This window comes from Musa acuminata, chromosome BXJ2-3 (genome assembly GCF_036884655.1).
Source record: "Musa acuminata AAA Group cultivar baxijiao chromosome BXJ2-3, Cavendish_Baxijiao_AAA, whole genome shotgun sequence".
Taxonomy (NCBI): domain Eukaryota; kingdom Viridiplantae; phylum Streptophyta; class Magnoliopsida; order Zingiberales; family Musaceae; genus Musa; species Musa acuminata.
Window position 1 is genome coordinate 33,417,967 of NC_088340.1, and position 22,634 is coordinate 33,440,600.

The window sequence follows — 22,634 nt, forward strand, 5'->3', positions numbered from 1 at the left end:
TCTATATGAGTACTCCGCTATTTGATACCGAACTTATATGATTGATAGTTCCAGATATAGCATAGTTGGTCATCGAGAGTGATAGCTAACCTTACGATGGTCATTTGAGTATCGATAGAGGATTATCCACTCTCAGTGTCATAAGAAAAATATCTTATATGTTCTTATTAAGGCAAATTCCTAGCCAGAGTCATTCGGATTAAGAAAGAAAGAGTTTTCTTGGAGAATCCGATTAGAGCGAGACTCGAGCAAATTCCGAATGAGCCTGAAAGCACCATGGCTGGTATACGATCTTTGAGATATTAGATGGATGAAAGACTATAGATATACAATAACTAAAGATAGACAAGTCCAATGGATTGGATTCTCTTATATCATTTAGGGACTACGACGTAGTAGTCTAATACGTCTATAGTCGATGAGTCGAGTGAATCATTATAGAGATAATAATTCATTAAGATAGAATGACATATGACATGTATGACTCATAGTTAACTCGATATTGGGCCTAGAGGGTCACACATATATGGTAAGTATTGCAACGATTAGAAGTTTAGATATGAGATATCCACTAGAGCTCATATCTTATTGGATATCCAATAAGCCCCTAAATTATTGGATATTATGGATAAAATCCAATAAGAGTCATTGAGAGATTATTGGGTAGAGATCCACTAATCCAAGAGGCTTTAGTAGTTGGATGAAGATCCAATACCCAATAGCGCATGATCCATTAAGATTAAATTGACAATGGGCCTTTATAAATAGAAGGGAATAAAAGGGTCATAGGCTAGATCATTTTCGGTTATCACCTCTTAGACTCCTCTCTCCCTCTTCTCCTCAGCCAACAGCCTCAGTTTGGGGCATGTGGATAGTAATAAGAGACAACTCCTTCTTGATCACATGGTGCGCGTGGAAAGAAAGACTTTATAGCAATTTGATAAGCGTCTTGATAGTCCCTACCATGTGGATCACCGCTAGAGATAAGAACAGTTGACATCCTTCATCTTCTCCCATAGATCTATAAGATTTCAAAGATATACGATCTCCTTAGGTAACACATCTTTCATATACACGTAGTTTTCGGTTTTATGATTTTTGTGCACCAATCTTCATATGATGATAAAACTTTTTCTGTACGAAATCTATGATTTTGTTTTCTATTCTTTTATTGTGCATATGATGCTATCCCAAATTTTCCAACATGACCGTCTTGTTAGCAATGCTCGCACTCATTATCTGTGATCCTCACAGAGCCAAGTAGATTAGAAAACTTAACCCTCCTCCTCGGCCCGAGGTATGGAAGTTAAGAAACTGATATCTATTATTGTCGATATCCACACTCGAATGAGGGTTGGATTCACAACGATAATGATTAACCTACCATCGATGAGAGCCCATCAACAAGAAGCGACCATTTACTAAGGGACTAAGGTCATCAATTCAAGATGGGGGTCAGGCGCCCCCGACCTTATTGGAGTCACTTAATGTGTGGAGTCGAAGAACCAAATGAAGAGACATAAGTTTAACGTGTCAAATGAACTAGATGCTGCACTTCAAATCACTCTCGTGAGAGCCCCAAAGCACACCTTGGGAGGAGACAATGATACAAAGTACATCATCAAATAATCTTCATATGACATGTGATTGTCACCCTCCACCCATTTGCCCATGTGGGTTAGGGTCCAAGGTAGGCAGTTATTAGTTGCCCTCTTGTCACCCATGTGGATAAGACACCAAAGAGAGGTTATTAAAGGTAATTAGAGATCGTCTCCTCATAAAATATTTCATAGAATATTTTGCCCTTTTACGAGCAGCTATAAAAGCTCCTCTTCAACACAATGAAGAGGGGGGTTATCTTTTTTGATCACTTGCGTTTACACTTAGTTGCCTCAAGTTAGGAAGTTAGAGGAATTGAGTCAAGAAATCTTTTCCAACCTTCATCTTTGTACAGATGATATCTCGGGGACTCGACGTTTCTACCTTAAAAGCACTTTGGATAACCATACGCATATAGGTCCGAACCATGTCAACAATATCTTCTCTACATAATTAAAAATATTCATTTAATTTACTATGGATTAAGAATTTTTAAACACAAAAATAATTTATTATAGATTAAAAATTTTCAAATAGATCGCACACAAGATAATTATAAGAATTGCATTCAGGTAAGCAAAAGGAACACAGAAAAAAAATCTATAATATGATAAAATTCCCTTCAGTAAATCAGCTTGTAGTCCTTTGTTTTATTCATAAAAGAAACCATAAAATTACAAATAATAAAATCTAAAATTCGAAAAAACCGAACAAGAATAATTTCTAAGGCTTATCAAGCTAAATGTCAATTCAATATCATGTTTATTTTAGATTTCTTGGCAAAAATAAAATAAAAAATTAGTAAGATGAGAAGGAGAATTCCAAAGTCCATTAAATATATTATTTATCGGCTAATGAATAATTTGGATCCTATATATACACATATACGTACATATTAGACTGATATTTTCGAAACTAACCCCGGCCTAAATTGGGCCTTATATATAATTTGGGCCCAACTTCAAAGGTACATCAGAACGATCATCTCCTCTTGATTCAGAATCTATGCGGTGTTGCATACATACATCAACAAAATCTAATCTCATCATTGTGCGTGCTGCATCAGTACCGGTGCACTTCGGCAAAATGCTCGCGCACGGATATTGACGCGACCGCGACGCGGTGCTTCTCTCATGCGCGTTGGTCTCATCGCACCAAGCATCATGAGGTGGTTCACATCGGAGCTTTTAGATTAGCGTTCTCGTATGACATGTTTTAGATGAATGGCTGCTAACGAACGGAAGATTCCCGACTCCGTGGAGAAAAGTACACGTCGCGAGGAGTAAGTAGCTAAGGGCTATATCCGTCTTTTTATTCCAGGAGGCCCTCCCTATTACAAAAGAACCACTCCCACACTAATCGACGGGTGGTCATGCAATGGCAACGTCGTCATTTAGACCAAGTCTCAGGTCTATTTCTTTCAGATTTTTTCTTCAAGGCCTTCGAGAGGAGAAGAGAGGAGAGGAGAGGAGAAGAGGGGATCGATGAGGAGAGCGGCGACTCCGCGGGCACTCGGGAACGGACCGATGGACCGCTTCCCGGCTGCAAGGCTGGCGAAGGGCGGGCGGTGCCTTAGGATCCCGGCCAGGTCGCTCCCCATCGCCGGCGAGTTCGTGGCTCTTGGGCTGACGCCCTTCGCGTCCAGGTGCGACGTCAAGCGCGCGTACAAGCGCCTCGCGTTGAAGGCAAGCAATCTGCATCCTTTTTCTTTCTGGATTACATTTACTCCTTAGCGCTGATATATGTTTCTCTGTGGAAACAATCGTGGAGCAGCAGTTCCAAAGTCAAAGTGCATAAACGTTGACTTTTCTATGTTAGAACATGATGGATAGTTTCATATCACATTCTTATCGAAAAGGAACTGTCTATATTAGATTGAAGCTTTGGTTTGTGACCATTTCCTGTTGGTTGACTCGGCAACTCTTTTGCCAACGTGCGCAGTATCATCCGGACGTGGTGAGAGGGGACAACGGGGGCGGAGAGAAGGACGAGACGTTTAGGGAGATCAAGTCGGCTTACGAGGTAAGTGACGGAGGCGATAGACGTTTGGTGTTTCTTCCTGCATGTATCTGACGAGTGCTCGTGTAAGGTGGACAGAGCCTCATGGCCAAGTTTGAGGAAGAGAGCAACTCGGACGTGGTGGATGGCTATGGTGACGAGTGGGATGAGTGGGACGAATGGATGGGATTTGAAGGAGGGTTTCCTGTGGTGTGCAATCCTTCGTAGCTCTTGATTTGAAGCTGCTGCTGTTGCTGCCATCTTAGTGATGCAATTTACAGATGGTCGAGTTCATGTTCGGCATTTGCAGAATAGTGTAATGTCTTGGATTCTGTTTTGTGATGGAGTTATCTTTGTCTGACACAGTCAATCGGGTCAAACCATCCCGTTTATATGTGATATATCTATTGATAATAAAACAATGTTTTATCGTTTTACGATTGATAAATAATATCTTACAATTTTTTATTGAGAGAAAAATATTTTTGATGTTCTTAAATTTTTTTTATATTTAAAGGGAGCTAAAGAAAAGAATATAATTTTTTAAAAAAATTATATGAGAGGATCTATAAAAAAATATATATTTAAGTTGAGTTAACTCAGTGTTTTTAATTTTTCTCCGTGGATGTGATAGGATTTGTTGAACTTGGTCGATTTTTTAATATACTTTTTAGCTTGTTAGTCTTTGAATATTCTTTTGATTTTAATTTTTTTTCCCTTCATCCTATACAAATTATATAAATATTTTTAAAAATATGTTTTTCTCTTTGAAAAATTTAAATTATATTGTAACATCTTAATAACTCATATTTGATTGATATCATACTAACTTATAAGTCATACTAGTTTAGTAAGATGCTAACTTACAAGCTTTTCACTATGGATCTTTTTTTTTAAGAAATAAATTAAAACGAGATACAAAAATAATATTTTTGCTTGATCGAGTGAGTCATGACTCATCGACTCGACTGCCTTCCCTTAGAAAATAATATTTTTTTTAAATATAACAACACACAGAAAATAAAAATATCATTATCAAAATTTGAAATGATTTTATTATTATCAATAATCAAGGTATTTATTAGTTAACATAGTTGACATCTTTAAAATATATAACATGAAGTTTCCAAACATCAATACTTGATATATAAATTTAGTATAACATCACAAGATCTAATATAATAACCCTCAAAGCCACATAATTGTTATAAGTCTGATACATAAAATAAAAAAAGAAATTTATTGGAATAATTTTTTTTAATATCAGCAAAAGCCACATAATATTTCCCTTATGAGTAAGTTGGATTCGTCGGACCCAATGACTAAATATGAGCAAAACGTGAGGGTATTTTAGTAATTGGAGACAGATAAATGCACTTTTACGTGTTCTCGTCTTTCATTCTAGCATCGCTCGGCCGTTCCTCGCCCCAAAACCCTACCCTTTCTCTAGGGTTTCCACCGACACCCACCGTACCCATGGCCAAGCCCGGCCGAGCGCGGCCGACGAGCCCGTCGGTGTCGCCGTCGCGATCTTCGTCTCCCTCGCGCTCCTTCTCCGGCTCGGATTCCCCGTCGCGCTCCCGCTCCCGATCCCGTTCCGGGTCACCCTCCTCCTCCTCCTCGCCCTCGCGAAGCGTGAGCTCGCGAAGCCGGTCCCCTCCCCCGCAGAGAAAGAGGTGAGTCGGTCACGTTAAATCTGTGCCCGAAACATCGCTTTGGAGACCCTCCGGAAAGTCCAAACTTTTGAGTCGGGTTTGTTGAGCTAGGAAAATGTGTCTCCGCTCGACCTTTATTTACTCTGTTCTCCATGTGTTCTTTCGTGCATGTGGTACTCTGGAGTAACAAAATCTGACGACAATTGATCACCTTTGATTTACTATTTGTTGATTTAAATATATTTGTCTTTTTTTCTTGGTGGGCGGTTTGTTGGGATCTGCATATTATCTCTGTTTGCATAAGAGTGGTTGTCTTTGTTTCCTGCTCCGCACAAAAATGCTGGTAGATATGCTGAGTCGTCTAGCATCACCTGAATCGATCAGTTGTTAGAGATATTAATCCTACTTGTGCTCCCACACGTATTTAAATTAGATTTGGTCTGCTGCAGCTGGTCTCCTGCAATTCTGCTGAGTTTCCATTCTTTTGTTCAGATGAATCCTTGATTTCTTCGAGTAGGTCCAGACCAGTTTTTGATTGATTCCTATCAGACTGCACATATGCTTGTCCATCGAGCCCTCCCTCTGTGCTTTTGGCACTATTAGGGCTTTTTGGGCATCCAATAGTACCATGAAAGTCCATCTGATTTCTTGTGGGACTTTTGTGCATTTGGCCATGTCGAATCCACTAGTCAAATGCAGTTTTAGTTTTATCAGTCTTACAATGCAATCAACATAGGTATTCAAAGCGATGAGCTTGCTACCATGTCAGAGTTGGTTCAGTGTGTTTATCTTACAAAAGTTAAAATACGGATTTCAGGTATATAATGAAAAAAATTACACTATAGTGGACATACAATCTAGGTCTAGGTGATGTAGAATATATTTGTTTAGATCTAGGCTGAATTTGCATGGATCTAACCTAGATATGCACAAATATTTTTTAGATTTATGCTAATCTAGCTTATGTCTTCACCAACCAGAAATAATGGTCTCTGCAGACCGATCCAACATAAATTATAAATTTTGCTTTTATATGACAACATAGTAGATTGGTGCTACAAAACATGTTTTTGGTAACGCTTTCATGCATTTCTTCCTGTTTCTTCCTTAATGAGGTATGCTTAGACATAAATAGATTCACCTTTAATATCCTTCCAATACGCTTTTGATGTTATTGAATGATTCTTTTGTTTAGTGATGATAAATTTACAGCAATGTGTTCACTAGTTTACTCTTGTATGTATCTTATCCATTTTGTCAAAGACTGTCAATTTCTCTGAAACAAGTTATCTCATGCATGATGATTGTCCACTCAGTCCACCTCTAACTGGTAGAAGAGCTCATTCGCCAACACCACCGCCTAAAAAAGCTTCACCAGAGAGGTATGATTATATTTAAAATGTGTTCTGATCCTTGTTATGCACACCAAGTAAACTCTGTGAATGCTTTGAAGAATTGGTCAAACAAAATCAGGAGGATCCATATTGCTGACCCCTGAATTCCTAAAAAATCATGGATTGGTTATAAGAACCAGCCAATATATTATAGCTAGTTCTAGTTGATTGCTGTTGGTGTTGATCCTAGCTCTGCCCAATCTGAACTGATCCTATTAAATTCTTACCTAGAACCTTGATTTTATCGACTACATGCTTTACACTCATTGTACTTTTCTTTCAATTGTTATGTAAACAGTAACATAGAGCATGTCTTCAATTTCTTTGTTGAATAATTTCTTTCCCTTGCAGGCACATAGCAATGCTCAGTCATTCTTATATTGTTGCTTCAAAGTTTTTTATAATGTTTCTGTTAAAGGGATGTTTTAAATGGTGAAATTCACTGTGATTAATGAGAACTGTGGCGAGTTTAGAACTTGGAATTTTTTGTGGAGCATCCTAACAAGGTAGGCAGGTTTAGTATAAATTGAACAAGATAGTTATTCTGGTTAAACTTTTTTTTTTGGTTTTCCATAATTTTCAAGTAGTTTCTAAACATAAAAAAGAATGCCACGATTTACACATTGAATAGGATCTATGCAAAACACCATGACCAAGACAATTAGTTGCTTGGCCTAACAAGCGGAATACCCAAGCAGTGAACAATACAATTAAAAAATAATTCAAAGGATAATAATTTTGCAAAGATAGAGAAGTTCTTTTAGAAATAGGATAAAGTGGACTCACATAAATATGTAAGCAGAAACAAAATTAAAGCAGAAAAGCAACATTTATCTGTACGCTTGATAATTCCTCATGACTCTCATAGAGGTTATTTACACATTTTCTTCGTGGTGGAAAGTAATTTTATATGATGGAATTTGCTTTTGCTTCAGGAAACCATCTCCAGTGTCAGAGTCTGTGGTTCTTCACATTGATCATCTGTCTAGGAATGTTAATGAAGCACATCTTAAAGAAATTTTTGGTAAGTTAATTTCGGCCCTGTTTCATTTGTTTCCAAGAGTGTAGAATTTATATAAATATGTTTTAGCTATGAGTATCCTTCACTTCTGTGTGCCAGCCACAGGCTATATATAACATTAACGAGGATCCTCTTAGTAGTGAATGAGTATGAAGATCCTTTTACCTGAAATTGATCAGTTTATAAAGCAAGAAAGAAAGTTGATAATTGAATATCAAAATATCCTGTGCTGATATCAGATCTTAATTGAGTTTTGAGCCATTTTAGTTTCTTTGCATATGTTTTTAAGTTCATTTTATTGATTATATAAGTGCTTTCTGTTTTCATGCATAGGGCTTGCTAATCCATGTTATATATGTTCTTTTCAAGTATGATGGTGGGAAATTGTAATGCCATGTTATTGGCTTTGCAGGCAATTTTGGTGATGTAATTAATGTGGAACTGGCAATGGACCGCCTGGTATGTTAACAATTTCTGGTTGTAACCTATGGACATGGACACTAGTTTTTTCATCTGATCACCTGTTCTACATGCTGTTTAGGTTAATCTTCCTCGAGGTTATGGGTATGTTGAGTTCAAGAAGAGGGTCGATGCTGAGAAGGCTCTTGTTTACATGGATGGTGTATGTTTCTCATTCCTTTAAATAAAAATGTTGCAAATACATATGGTTCTTAAGCTGAGACCCTCTTGACCCAACTCTAGACACTCGAAGATCCTTTTTCAAACCTGCTTCCTTCATACTTGGATTGCAGGGCCAGATTGATGGATGTGTTGTCCGTGTGAGATTTACATTAACACAACGCCAAAAACCTTCTTCCCCCCCGAAGGCTATACCTGTGGCTGCAAAAAGAGAAGCTCCACTGAGAGATAAAGTTGGTACTAGTGCAGAAAAAGATGTTCCACTGCGTCCTAGAGAGCGTAAGTTAGCTTTTCAAATTATTCTTCTTAGCTGTACTTGGACATTCTCTTCTCCAGGAACTTATTATTTTAAGGATCTCTTTTGGGGCTCATGGTGATTTATATGCTTCTTCCACTTTTCCTTTTTGACAAATTGTGACTTATTTTCTTTCATATGAGGACTCCGACTTAAAATGGATGTGTCCAATAGCATGTTGTTTTATTTGTTATTTCTTGTCATCGAGATTTTGCAAATTTATCTTCTTTTTCTGATTTACTATATTAGCTTCTCCACGGCGGAAACCTCTGTCACCGCCACCGAGGCGATCCCCTCCTCCAAATAGAAGAGTTAGTTCACCCAGACGTCGACCTGATTCCTCTCCTCGTCGTCGTGTGGAGTCTCCCGTACGTCGCCGAGTAGATTCTTCCCCACACCGACGTGGCGAAACACCACCTCGACGAAGAGCAGCATCTCCTCCTAGAAGACGTTCTCCTTCTCCTGCTCGAAGGCACAGGTCACCGGCTCGGTTAGTTAATTTTTTGAAGTTTTCAATGTTTTTATCATGTCAATTGGTATGTTTAATATAATTGGTATATATTTGTAGGATTTCTCCAAGAAGGGGGCGTGGGAGCCCTGTCCGTAAACGATCCCCTATTCCTCCAAGGCGGCGGTAAGTTGTCTTTTATGATAATGTATTGATACTGTGTTTTGCTGTGAATTTAAGCAAAAATTATGAATATGATGTGTCATTCAATGACACTGAAGAAAGACCAATATATGTTATTTTTAATCACTGTCACTTGTCATGTTTTGAATTTCTTTCTGAAGTTTATCTAATAAACAGTGATGTCAATCGTCCTTCGATTGTGGAATTGATACTGGAAAATAGTGTTAATCATAATTTGTTGCAGGAATTGACATACCTATATTCTGGAGGATATAGGTGAATGTCTTATGCTGACATTCTTTGCTATTGCTTTCACAGTGTCTTTTGTTCTCAAGCATGGTATTTATGTTTTTTACATTATTTAAGTGAAAGCTCCATTAAGTTGGCCTGTTAATGGACTCGTCCCTATATCTGGTTGGAATAGATCTTCACATTTAACAAGAGCTTTTTTTACCAACAGTTTGACCATCCTTTAGTTACCTTTCTCATAATCAGATGCTCCAATGAAGGTTGATCTGATCATGATCAGATCAACCTTCATTGGAGCATCTGATTATGAGAAAGGAACTCTCAACCAAAATATCTGAAATTGGAGCATCTGATGTTCCAATGAAGGAGCTCTCAACCTTCATTAGAGCATCTGATCATGACATATATCTGAAATTGTAACATATACATATATAGTATATTTCTCATTATCATTTAAAGGAACTCTCAACCAAAATATCTTAATAGACACTGGCAGCAGATTTTCCTGATGTCTAAAGTGACACTAACTTGGTGTAACTAGTGCCCGCCCTCTTTCTTCCTAATGAAAAGCTGAGGAAAGTTACTTCAGATTTAGGCAAATCAACTCCAAATCTTTCATCTATCGTCGCCATGTTAATAAGTTTTGACCTCTTCCTAAATCCATCTGGATCATGATTTGTATGATTTAGCATTCAAACTCAATTAACTAAGGTACAGGTTCCCATTTTAGATTTGGTTGAATTATATGTTTTTACTGATCTACGAGTTCTACCATCTGCAAACCTGCTTGCCTTGTTTGAAGCAGTGCAACTACCCCGAACCTGCCACTTTTGTGACCCCGTTGCTAGACAAACTTCTTTAAACCTTGCATTTCTCTTTTCATTAAATCTTGTTGTTCTAATAGTCCAGTGAGCTGTTTTTGGAATAAATCAATATAGTACTAAATTTTCTCAATGAATTTGCTTTCATGTCAGATCACCTCCTAGGCGACCAAGGAGTCCACCAAGGAGGTCACCACCGCCTCGCCGTCGTAGTCGTTCACCGATAAGGAGGCCTCTTCATTCGCGTTCTAGATCAGTTTCTCCTCGCAGGTAACAGCAGTATTGCATTCTGGTTTTTATCTAGTTCAATTTGGTTCCCCCTTTTCCCTAGTTTTTATAAGCCAAGCTCAAAAGATCTTTTGTCTGATTTTCCATGGTTATTTTTGCATGGCATGCCTGTCTTAAAATTTGTCAATTCTGACCATCTTTGACAGCAGGGGGCGAGGGCCACCACCAAGGCGTGCAAGTTCTGGTTCATCATATTCTGGTTCTCCCAGTCCTCGCAAGGTAGTTATCTTCAGCATGCTATATGTGCACTTACATGGAAGCACGTTCTTGCATCTTCCTCAATTGCGGATGGTACACATTCGGGAATATTAATATTTATTTTTCTTGTTTTGCCTCCCAGGGAGCTCGCAAGATATCAAGAAATCGCAGTCCTAGAAGGTAATTGTTCGGCTTTTTTTTATTGAGCACATTTGCATCTCGTGATTACATTTAGGTTGAAACACAACATAGTGGTAGATGTTTCATGATCGCTGAAAATTAGTTTCAGTGTGAGCTGCGTTGCTTGCGGTACACTTTTTATTTTCCTTCTAGTGGATGCACAATAGATTTAACTTCACCGAATTGCACTTTCCTCCTCTTAAAGAGTGTAGTTTTACAGATTCGTTTTGAATCGGACAAAGTAGAATATTCTCACGACTTACTCTTGGATACATCATGCAGACCTGTTAGAGGAAGAAGCACCAGCAACAGTAGGAGCAGCGGCTCCCCTCCTAAAGGTAACTGATTCCCGATGTGACCATATATGGCATTGCAAGGTAACAAGCTGAGACCATCTGCACCAAACACGAAAAGGATTTAGATCTGTCAAGCAACTGAAGTTTTCTCTTCTGAGGATGATTGGTATCTGACTCCATGTAGTTGTTCCTCCAACTGTTGTTAGGTTGACACTGTTTTCGAATATGTAATTACCAATTCCTTTCTGTGTTAGATGTTAAATATTTTGCAAATATGGCTTTTTATTATCCTCACCCATTTGCTCCTCTTTTTTTTTTAAAGGTATTTATATGAATGATTCTATCGTGTTTCAGATATCCCATTAAAATGTTATCGGACTTATCTCATACCATTATCTGACTTAATTCTTCGACATTGATAAAGTAAGTTTAGTGCATGTGCAAAGTTACCAAAAGATATATATATAGCCCATAATTTACTTATGATGAGGCCATAATTAAATGATCACAGATGAGAGAAATCCTCTCACAGTAGAGGCGAAATCTGATTTATCGACATCAACATTAAACTGGCAAACCCAAAAACAGAAAAGCTTTATATTAAGGGTGGTTACATTAGGGTACAACGTGCATACGACCAAAGGACCTGAAACATGTAATGCATTCGCATTTATCTATGCATCTTTATACAATTATGTACACAACAATGCAGAGTTCCTTCCCCCCAACACTTTGCAATGTTAAACAGATTAAAGCTAAAAATACAGCCCTACGTACGCTAGAGGTTGAATCATGAACACCATATCTTGCAGGTCTTCCCCACAGGTTCCAATCGGAAGTGCTTATGCTGATTTCTTACTTACAAGATGCAAACTGAATCACTGAATCTTTACACCAAGACCCTGTACCACGGCCCATGAACTCGGCTGGTGACCATTGCCATTATAACAATCATGTTGCCTGCATTAACCACTTGGTCCAAAAGCATGGCGGCCCCAACTCGTCGGAGTGCTGCATCTGCCAGCTTCCGGCCTCGGGCACCGCTCCCCCCAAGTACGACTCCTCGTACAGCCAAGTAAATTGACCGTGAGACCTTTGCGAATATGGCATCGTCATTTTGCAGGCTTTTTGTGAGCATTCTTGCCATAATCTCCTTTCTGCTTTGAAGCTTTGTTTCCAGAGAGGAAGTTGAATATGAGCCAGATAAGCTCACCATCATCTCAGTGATCTCTTCAAAACCTACATCAGGTGAATTCTTCAAGAGATCGGAGAGCCCCTCGACTGTTTTTGAAACTACAGATTCCAACTCTGAAGGAGCAACAGATTTTTCGCCGAGGACAACTTGTCGGAAAACCAAAATGCTGCATGCCATGGATAAAGGAGTAACTAACAGATGACAAACTACTAATGTTTGAACCATTTATTTACTGATGGAGAGCACACCTAGCCTAATCAGATTAGAAAAATCACCTTGTTGCGACAACAATTATTTGCTGGAGTTGGCTCTGAACAGCTCTCAATCTCAAAACATTAAGCTCAAGAGTTTCAGGAGCCATCTCAGTTGTCAATCCGGCTATTGCACTCGCAAGTTTTAGCAAACCAAGCCGAACCAACTTGTCCACCTTTTCTCCACTGCATTCTGGTAGTTCGTCACCACCTGGCTCAGGAAGCAAGGTCACTATAAATTACTATGGCATTGATGATTATGAACAATCATGCACTGTACATCACTGTTAATTATTCAAATGGCCTAGAACTTGGTCATCTTGAAAGTTATGAAGAAAGAAAATTAACAGAGAATTTTACCTGAAGCATTAAAAAGAACATCATACTGTTTTGATGAGGATGAAAGGCCACCACCTGTACGGAGGGTAGTAATAGGAAGTCCCTAAATTGAAGATGTCCAGCACATTTTGTTAGGCAATTTATTACACATGTTATGTGCCAAAGCCAATTTAAGAGAAACTCACATGACTTGCCGATAGAACAGAACAGAGGTCGACGTGCTCGTTCCATTCTTCTTCCAAACTGCCAACAAATGAGGATAACCAACGAGAAGTTTTTGGAAGAGAGTTGGCAGCACCAACAGGAGATCCACAGCGGTCCATGAATGCCTTCTGCAAATATTCCAATCCTGCAGATCCCTTGATGATTGGTTCCATCAACTTTATACGGGCAAGACTAACTTCCTTCTTCAGTGTCTGTCAACAGAATGTCTCAATCAAATTTTTGAAAAGTATGACAAATAGTTTATGCAGTGAAATATATTAGTTCAATATTTTTGAAAAATATGACAACATTTAAAGAGTGCACATATTTCAAAAGCCAAGATTCCTCATAAGAACTATCAGAAACCATAGTTTCCTCAGACAAGATCTTCACTCTTGAAATGTTGGTCATTTTCTGCCATTTTAACTAGAGAATCTGCACTGGCATCAAAATAGTTTGAACATTCGAATGCCAATTTAACTAAAGATTATATACAAGTATCACTTTGTTCACATTTATATATGTATCATCCACGAAATCCACAACTCTGAAAAGACAATTATAATTATCCATGTTTCAATATAAAATCGAATCAATTAAGTTGGTGAAAACACAATAATAATCATTTTCATCTAGTATATCCACAAAAGTACTTTGATGAATGACATAAGGATCTGACCTGTATTTGCTCCAAAACAAAGCGCAGACCCTTGATTGCGGCAATAACAAAAAGGTTGTTCTGTTTGTCATTAGATCGAGCAATATCTTCCAAACTATTTAACAACTTCTGGTGGTCCTTTCTCATGTCATCTTCACTTGCAGGAGTAGATAATTTCCGAAGCATGGTCAGCACAAACTCTAAAATATTTCCAAGATAATGTATGTCATGAGAGCCTGACTCAAGGACCTTTCACCAAAATTAACAAGGAAAGTATGAGCTTGAAGTTGGAAATCAAGGCCAAGGGATTAAAAAGTATATTGGGTCAATATGTGTGACATATTATAAAAAATGTCAGGGACAAAAAGAAACACTAACACCATAGAGACTTTATAATCTAGGAGATCATAGATTTACCTGGGAGAGAATGTCAAGATCAATACTATTGAGAATATCTTGCTTCCAACTCTGTGGAGCCAAATCACATAATTCATCCCGTACTTCCTTTACAAGACCCAGTATTCTACTGTAATCAGGTCTGTCTTCCTTTAGAGAATCCAATATTCCATCCCAAAATGCCTTCTCCATCGTCTCTTTAACCTACCAGGCAGACAAAACATGAAACGAAATCTGTTAATGGCCCCTTGAAGAAAAACCTAATACAACAAGGATCAACCTCAAGAGAACAGTAGACCAGCAATGTGCAATAAATTTATTCACATGAGCCAGTGACTTGGAAAAAAAACAAGAGAAAAAAATTGCCTAATCATGCATCACCAATCATCCTCAAAAGACATCATCAATCTGAAAATTAAACCCTCTATACGAGTAGGTCTAAAAGATTATCAAACAATGGTCTTACTGATTCTTTTCTCATGCATTATGGCATGGCTCATATAAGAAAAAAAATGTTTTGAGCGCCACCTGTATGTTTGGGGAAAGAAGTCCAATTACCTGGATACCAATCTCTTCAGCTTTGAGGTCAAGATTATCAGCAATATTTCCATTGCCCCAATGCATTATCTCATTGACAAGCAGTTCATTTTCCGTGGGCGACTGTGTGACCGTTCTGAAACTTGACTGAACATCTACATTTTGAATTTCTGAACCAACCGTAGGCTGAGTGGAATATGAAGCACCAAACAGAGAACGAACAACATGATTGGATCTCCCTTTAATATCAACACTCTGCTCATGAGGCACAGAGACCACATTTTTTCCTGAAGTGTCGGGTGCCGAAGGTGATGAAATATGAGCAACAGATGTTGCCAAAGGGCTACCGTTCTCTTTTGCTTCAAAGAATTTGGATCGTGTATCTGATAAAGCACATTCCATTCGTTCAATTCCAGCATTGCCACCTAGGTGTTGCACTTTCTCCCTCAGAAGTTTCTGGTCTTCAATAACCTACATCAAAACACCCTTAGGATATTCATGACACAAACGTAAAAGAAAGAACATGATGGTAGCCATGAACCTTTCAATCTGACGAACAAAATATTACAAATATTTGTAATTTCGAGGTGCTAAATTATTCTACCATTAATCAACATTTGTGAAGCAGTTAACTCCTTTACGCTAATGAAGTTAGGCATATATACATCTGTGTTTTTTATATGTATCTATTAGTTAAGACCTATAAGTTTGTTAATAAGACTCAGAAAATTATGAACTTACTTATTGCAGAAAACATCTGATGGTCTTGTTAGGTTTACCATAGTGATGATTTAACTGTTACTCTGTCTTCTAAAAGGTCAAAAAGAACTCTTGGATTTAATTAGTAAAAATTCTTAAGAAGGCAATCCCTCCTTTCTTGCTCTAATTCCATCCCGACAGTTCTGTTTGATAGCGACTACCCATCAAATTCTCTAATTCCAACCCCACCTTTCTTGCTCTTGATTTGCCCAACTTCCTCCTCAACTTGCTCCTCTTTTCATTTATCTCTTAATTTCTCTTCATTGTCAATTATTTCCCTTTCCTAGTCATCCTCATTCTCTTTCACCTCTATTATCATTACCCTACTCCCTCTCTCAGTTATGATGACGCTAGCAAGTATAACATATGGTTGAAGTGTGGGGAGGGTGACAAAGAGAAATGGATAGATGAGGAAGTTGCCTTGCTGTCCTCCTTGGAAAAGAGTAAAAAGAAAAGGAGCTATTTTCATTTTGGAAAAATATCAGTGATTTCTCTATGCAGATTGCAATAGTCAGGTGATAACAGTAAACATAAAACACGCCAACAATTCTCCTAATCAACCAGTGGAAGTAAACCACACCAAATTTTTTGATCGGAATATATAATTTAGAAAAGCCTGAGTAGCCTTGTAACATCACAATAAAGGTCTCATGTAATTCTCTCTCAGAATTTTGAAGCCTCCTTCCAAAAGAGCAAAACAACAGTGCTAGTTAAAGATAAAGGCAGAACAACTTTAGAATGTTGGGTTATATGAATTTGTCACTCGTGTTTAACAAACAAAGTCAATGATTAATATAAAACAAACTTCAACTACTAGATTATTGTCTGGCTACAAGGACATTTTTGTGCCATCCAACTCTTGTTATGCCCACTTCTTTACAGTAATGGAAAATCATTGTCTCATGCATGTTCCAGTAACATGTTTTCTTAAGAAGAAAAATAATCGGTTAAGATCAGACAAACCTGTTTTTGAATAGCCCTCATATCATGACTAAGATCAACTGTCTGTCCTTCTGCAGTCATCTTGCATGTCTGCATCATCGACAGTTCCAATTGACAAGCAGCTCTCACAAGGTCTTCCTCCAGAGATCTAGCATCTTTCACTTTCCATACCACAAACCTGTAAAGGTAAGAACACCATGCCGTGTCGAATGTTCTCAGCTGGCATCTAAAATTCTGTTCCCGAGGCAAACCGGTAGAGGAGTCTTCATGATGATTCAAAGACAAGGCATCCGGTGATGATTGCCTCGAGGAGTGAGCACTTTTAGGACCATCCAATATGGTATTCACTAACAATTCAAACTCCCGAAGAAAGTTTATAGCTGCCTCCCTCAAGGAAACTTCGCGCTCCCCTTGGCCACTGAGAACAGCATTTGGATGACCTAATATCATGTAAGCACAGAGTATTACTCTGACCGGATACCTTGACATCTTTGTTTCAGAACTTCTAGATTCTCTGACAGCCACTCTTTTTGTCCCACCTCTCTCTCTTGAGGTTCTACTGGATGGGACTTTTCTATTTGGAGAGGCTAGCTGCTTAAGCAGATGATTAATATTTTCGACACTTGAAGGTCCAGATGAAAGTAAGAGTGAGATACGGCTCTCCAACCGATCTAGCAAGGATTTCGCCGTGGCCAGTGTTTTGGATGATTCAATAAGGAGAGCGACTTGTTCGAATGGCATACATTTAACAGAGTTCTCGTTTAACCCCATAGCTGCATAAGCTTTAGCCAAGGCAAAAGTAGTCCTCCTTGATTTCACAAACTGCCTCCAGCACCTAAATACCCAGTCAACCTTGAGAAGCAAATAAAAATCAGAGACTGCAATTATCAACTAGTAAAAAATATCACCTTGCTAATTTTCTTGAAAGAAAATCTCCATGTCTGATCAAATTGATCCGTGCAGAACCATGAGAGCCACCTCTTTGTTTAAGATACTCTGCCCTTTGTCGCTTTGCCTGAACACCAGTGTAGCTTGTATAAGAACGAGCAACGAAACCTTATAACAATGACAGAAACTACATAATTGCAAACCATGCATCCCTAATTTTCTCGACAACAGTTTCATATTAATCAGAGTCCAGCTATAATCTTATAAACCAATTGCAGCCAAAATAAGTCCAATCAGCTATGCCTACTATAATAAGTTAAAACAGTATCCAGCTATAATCCTACACCAGTAGATAGTATTTAGACTAGAGTGACGAGATTACAATATTACAAAATATTGAAAAAGAACCTAAAATGACTGGCACATACATTTTGGAGCCGATATTCTAACTGCTCTTTCAATCTTCTCCTTTCAGTTTCTCTTCGATGGTACACAGTTTTGGCTACCCTGCGTGCCTGCACTACTCTAGCATGGGCTCTTTTCTTTTCTGCTTCTAACAATCCCAAACGTTTTTTCTCAGCAGCAGCACGCTTCTGAAAGATTGCAGAGCGCACACACTCTTTATGTTTGTTCTCTCGGATTACCCGTTGCAACAGAGATGATGCAGTTCTCTCGCGAATGGCAGCTCTTCTCTGCATATGAGCCTTAAGAAGGCGCATACGGTTTGCCTCAGCCTGTTGTACACGGGATTCAACTTTTGTACCCAGCTCTTCACGTTCCTTTACAAAACGCATTTCTACACCACTTTTAGCAGCTTGTCGTAGCTCATCCAATCTAGCTAACCGCATCTGCGCCTTTGCCAAAAGGTTCAACCTATCCACTCAAAGAGGAAGAACCAATTTTCAGTTTGGACAAAATGACCAAAAAATGTAATTGCTCCAACTGATAAAACCAAGTAATCTCAACTTTAAACTTTAAACTTTTAACCGTAGACCACCACAGTGCTTTGGATGCTTCGAATGGCTTTCAAAAACAAGCTAAAGTGGATAGGAAATATAAGGTACAATTTCAGAAAAATTCACAATATGTAGTTGTCAATGGAAGAATGCTAAGTAAGCTATAAACAACTTCAAGTTGTACAAATCTAAACAAAAACAAAACATTTTCAATATTTGGAAATAGTGATGCGTGCCATTTAATGCTTCATACCAATCTAAACTGTTACAGAAAAATTAGTATTACAGAATAATAGGATTGATAAAACAACCAAAGGTTGAGACTACCAAGAAAATCACCTTTTCTGCTCAGCTGCAAAAAGTTTTGCTTCAATCCGTTGACCAGGATCATCCTCTTGAGATGACCATGAGGGGCTTCTTGGTTTTGGCCTTGCTTTGCTCGATAACAATTCGTGAAATTGCTGCCACACGAAAAACAAACGTCAAAATACACAACAACTATCATGTCACGTAAAAGAAGAAGCCCAATGCAAACCAACACTTTGCTTGCAAATGAAAAAGAAATTTCTACAATTTATAAAACAAAGAAGTGACAACCAGATAAAGGACCTAAGAGTACAAAACCTCCACAAGGAAATGTATGTGCATATAAATTCAACATCAAGAACTAGAAAGAACATGTTTAACAAAAAACAATCTTTTAGGATCCAAATAGATAGAAGGAAATTTATCAAAATTGATAGAAGGCAATTTCTTAAAGGACCACATTGATGCCTTACAATCTAGCAGTAATAAAAATCGCAAAGGAACCATTTATTTCCATAGAAACATACATAAAGGAAAAAAAAAACCAACCATGCATCATGAGCAAATCCGATGTAAAAGATAGGAGAAAGAAAACAAGCAGAAAGTAAGATAGATTACCAGACAATTTTGTGAACATGGAGGATAGAGAAAAAATTAGCCATACATCATAAGGAAATTTAATAAGTAAGAAAAAAATAAGTAAAAGAGAGGTTCAGGCAATTATGTGAATATAAAACAAAAAAAAGTCATACAAAAGGGACAGCAGAATAATAAAAAAATCTATTTAAAATTCCCGTAGTGCTACAGTTTTTTTTGTTCTCGGAGTACTACAAGTTATAAATTGGAAAGAGCTACCCCTGCTGACTCGGACAAATAGCAAAAAACACAAAAGTTGTGTAATATAAACAAAATTAGTTGTTAATACCACAGTGTTCTATAGTGAAGAATAAAAAATATGGCAAGGAAAAAGCACCTTTTTTATAAAACGAAAATCATTCACATGGAAGTCTTAGGTTCTCGAAGAAAAACTTACGGCAAGTACTTGAAGGAGCTAATAAATCCTGGTATGATAGCAGAAGGACCGAACATCCAAAGATATGACATAATTTGATGGAGGACATAATTGAAACACAACCAACGAACACAAAGAAGAAACAAAATCGTTTACCCAAGAAGCATCCAAAGAAGAAAGAACCGAGAAAGAATAAAAACAAAAGAAGACAAAGCTTCCAGATCATTAAAAAGGACCCCCAAAAAAGCCCCATACTTAAAACCTGTAATCAAACTTACTAGAGAAAAGCAAAGGAAAGAAAATAAAACCAAACAATGACTCCAGAACAACGAAAATTTCGATCTTTCGACAAAAGCCGACTTCTGAGCTAGTTTTCTCTGAATTGAACCTCGAAACGACACTGGTATTCAGAGAACCACAGACTCTAAAATCGGAGGGGGAAAAACCCTAAAATTTCATGAAAGAACAAAAAATCGAAGCAACACGTAAACCTAATAACCAAAATACGATAGAAGACACAAATTTTCTCGAATAAACCACCTGTCTTCTGAGGTCGGCATCCCTGAGTTTAGCTTCAATCTCCTCCACGCTCGAGCGGCCGCCGCTGCTCTTGCCCTCAAGGAGCCTCCGGCGTATCCTCCTCGGGATCCTCGCGCGGGATGGCGACGTGTCCCCATCGGTGAAGTCGATCGCCACCGCCGCAGGCCTTGCCTCCGGTGACTCCACCGCCCCGCACGAATCCATCGGCCTACCACGGTCGCTCCACAAACCCTCCACGAAGGACTCGGCCAAGTAGAGACTCCTCCGACCAGACCCGAAGAAGAATGGAAATGGGAAGGTATTGATCGAGATCAATTCGACGAAGGACACACGTTTCCTTTTGAGTTCGCCTCGCCTCTCTTCTCTCCGGTCGCTTTATAAAGGGATGGCTTCTTTTTGAGGGAACGAGACCTTTTCCCTTCCTCGGCACCCTCATTCTTACCCACATTTCAGTTGGAAAATTAAATCGTTCGCGTCACCTGTGGGCCGCCTGAGACGACGGGTAAGGATTCGGGTGAGAATCCGTGTGGCAAAAGTAATTATAATTGAGTAACTTTATCTTAATTGCTTTTTCTTGACGGAGCAGTTAGTGAACGGCTAACTTAGAAGGCTTATCTAATGCCAGTTGGCGAATTTTGGACGGAAAAGCCCTTAACATCAGACGGCCACGGCCAAACCCGCACCTACCTCATTTTGTGGCCTAAGCTTCGTGTGGTCAAATCGAACCGAAAAATTAAACCGGATTAAATCTGTATCAAATCAGCTTCGAACAGACTTCATCCAAATCGATTCGTCAATAATTTAATTTTGAAATTTATAAATAATTTCGATTAATCGATTCAGATCGAATTAAATTAATTTTAATAATAAAAATATCAACTAAACTTAAATATCTCAAAAACAGAACCGATGCTACTTAAAATTTTAATCAAATTAAATGATTACTTTTATTTAGTTCGATTCCATCAATCAATTCGGTTGGAACACGAATGGCATTTCGTCGTACAGATTGCAGACCTTAGAAATTATATTTGGTGCGATCGGGAATAAATCGAATAAAAAGAGGACCGCTATTCACGAGACTCTCCCAATTGCACTTCGTCGAATGAGTACAAACCTGCGAAGTTGTTTATGAAGATAATTTAAAGCCAAAAAATGGTCGAAATATAATAAAAGAAGAAAAAGGATTTATATCAATCTCATCGTCTTCATTGCGTGGAAACGACGAGACGACGGCTCTATGTAACCGCGTTGGGTTGCGGAGGATCGAGTGTTTGCTTCCCTCGAAGCGCGCCAACGCCGACCTCTTTGACGCGGCGGTCGACAGCGACGAAACCAAAGAATACACGCCGGTTCTCCGATCGCGGACGCCTCTTTCCCGCAGCAAATCCTTCCCTTTCGGGCCTACGAGGAGAGCAGAATTACCAAATCGGGCCTACGAGGAGAGCAGAATTACTTCCCGTCTTCGTCGACGGTTCCAAAGACGGGCCGGGATATCCTGTTCCGTTCAAAACAGGGTACGGATTCGTTGTGGCCACCGACGAGGATCGGCCTCGTGGGGCCCGCCGGATGAAACGCTGGCCATTGGATCCACCGTGAGTTCTTTGGGAAACCAACGGAAGCGCGCTGACGTGGGCGGTTGGACTTTTCGGAGTGGTCAGACCGAGGGCGGGGCCCACTTCGGCCGACGCGTCGTAGGCTTTTTGACGTCTCGTCGTGGACGCCTAATAAATAAATAACAAAAACGTGTTCCATATACCACGTGGATATCCGTCTACGCGACGCGTGGCGAAGTAGTATATATATATATATATATATATATATATATATATATATATATATATATATATATATATATATAAGTTAATTATAAAATGAAAGAAGCTCGAAAGTCCTTGTACAGATCATGGAATGCACGTCTCACACGTTTCTTGATGCATGTTTCATGATCTTGAATGGATTTGGCTTATCGGACCTTCTCAGTCGACCAATTGAATTGCTTCTCCTATTTGATGACCTCTTATCTCTTCCTCGACGGCGTCAACCGAGTGCCTTCATCGACCTTTCTAGATGCAAAGTTGGAATTGGATTAGATATCGCTGCATTTGCTCATGCTTTTTTAATTTAAAATATATTTTATATTAAATAGTATAAATGATATTTATACAGATTCGAATTTGAGATCAATAATGTCAATACAATTCCTTATCGATGTTTTGGTAAAGGAGGATGAACAAAAAATAATAATATAATAATTTGTTTGTAGAAGTAAATTTTGCATGTATTGATCCTTCTGGGAATCTACTTTGATGTGAATGAAAAATGTCAAATCACATGGTATAGTTGAATCATCATTTAAATAAGAAAGATGATGTTGATTTCCAAGA

At 38.6% G+C, this 22,634-nt stretch overlaps 3 protein-coding genes across 6 annotated transcripts; 2 read left to right on the plus strand and 1 right to left on the minus strand.

The window, feature by feature from the left end:
* Positions 1 to 3,044: 3,044 nt before the first annotated feature.
* LOC135606520 (chaperone protein dnaJ 8, chloroplastic-like) lies at positions 3,045 to 4,048 on the plus strand. The gene is made up of 3 exons (XM_065097551.1): positions 3,045 to 3,284; positions 3,541 to 3,621; positions 3,697 to 4,048. The coding sequence occupies exons 1-3, from the start codon at positions 3,084 to 3,086 to the stop codon at positions 3,823 to 3,825; spliced, it is 411 nt and encodes a 136-aa protein (XP_064953623.1). The 5' UTR covers positions 3,045 to 3,083; the 3' UTR covers positions 3,826 to 4,048.
* A 935-nt stretch (positions 4,049 to 4,983) lies between these two features.
* On the plus strand, positions 4,984 to 11,558 carry LOC135583952 (serine/arginine-rich splicing factor SR45-like). Of its 4 annotated transcripts, none has more exons than XM_065099862.1 (12): positions 4,984 to 5,273; positions 6,569 to 6,634; positions 7,582 to 7,670; positions 8,080 to 8,126; positions 8,209 to 8,289; positions 8,420 to 8,585; positions 8,851 to 9,091; positions 9,170 to 9,235; positions 10,456 to 10,572; positions 10,737 to 10,809; positions 10,931 to 10,968; positions 11,251 to 11,558. In XM_065099862.1, the coding sequence occupies exons 1-12, from the start codon at positions 5,074 to 5,076 to the stop codon at positions 11,312 to 11,314; spliced, it is 1,248 nt and encodes a 415-aa protein (XP_064955934.1). In that variant the 5' UTR covers positions 4,984 to 5,073; the 3' UTR covers positions 11,315 to 11,558. The 4 variants fall into 4 exon arrangements, with proteins under 4 accessions (XP_064955934.1, XP_064955935.1, XP_064955936.1 ...); XM_065099863.1 differs by having other exon boundaries at positions 10,740 to 10,809; XM_065099864.1 differs by lacking the exon at positions 6,569 to 6,634.
* Positions 11,559 to 11,828: 270 nt separating this feature from the next.
* LOC135607788 (uncharacterized) lies at positions 11,829 to 20,601 on the minus strand. Its single transcript, XM_065099867.1, has 12 exons — positions 20,248 to 20,601; positions 18,729 to 18,850; positions 17,862 to 18,306; positions 17,454 to 17,560; positions 16,567 to 17,380; positions 14,866 to 15,315; positions 14,329 to 14,511; positions 13,933 to 14,160; positions 13,235 to 13,465; positions 13,071 to 13,152; positions 12,735 to 12,921; positions 11,829 to 12,625 (listed from the first exon to the last, which is right to left on the minus strand). Exons 1-12 carry the CDS (start codon positions 20,449 to 20,451, stop codon positions 12,154 to 12,156), a joined length of 3,525 nt encoding a protein of 1,174 aa, XP_064955939.1. The 5' UTR covers positions 20,452 to 20,601; the 3' UTR covers positions 11,829 to 12,153.
* Between the last annotated feature and the right edge of the window lie 2,033 nt (positions 20,602 to 22,634).

Coding starts and splice junctions, on each gene's coding strand:
- LOC135606520 (XM_065097551.1), top strand. CDS start 3,084: ATGAGGAGAGCGGCGACTCCGCGGGCACTCGGGAACGGACCGATGGAC. Junction 3,285..3,540: donor ACAAGCGCCTCGCGTTGAAG/GCAAGCAATCTG, acceptor CAACGTGCGCAG/TATCATCCGGACGTGGTGAG. Junction 3,622..3,696: donor AGATCAAGTCGGCTTACGAG/GTAAGTGACGGA, acceptor TAAGGTGGACAG/AGCCTCATGGCCAAGTTTGA.
- LOC135583952 (XM_065099862.1), top strand. CDS start 5,074: ATGGCCAAGCCCGGCCGAGCGCGGCCGACGAGCCCGTCGGTGTCGCCG. Junction 9,092..9,169: donor AGGCACAGGTCACCGGCTCG/GTTAGTTAATTT, acceptor ATATATTTGTAG/GATTTCTCCAAGAAGGGGGC. Junction 10,573..10,736: donor AGATCAGTTTCTCCTCGCAG/GTAACAGCAGTA, acceptor CATCTTTGACAG/CAGGGGGCGAGGGCCACCAC.
- LOC135607788 (XM_065099867.1), bottom strand. CDS start 20,451: ATGGATTCGTGCGGGGCGGTGGAGTCACCGGAGGCAAGGCCTGCGGCG. Junction 14,512..14,865: donor CTGAAGAGATTGGTATCCAG/GTAATTGGACTT, acceptor TCTGCCTGGTAG/GTTAAAGAGACGATGGAGAA. Junction 12,922..13,070: donor TGTTCTTTTTAATGCTTCAG/GTAAAATTCTCT, acceptor TTCCTGAGCCAG/GTGGTGACGAACTACCAGAA.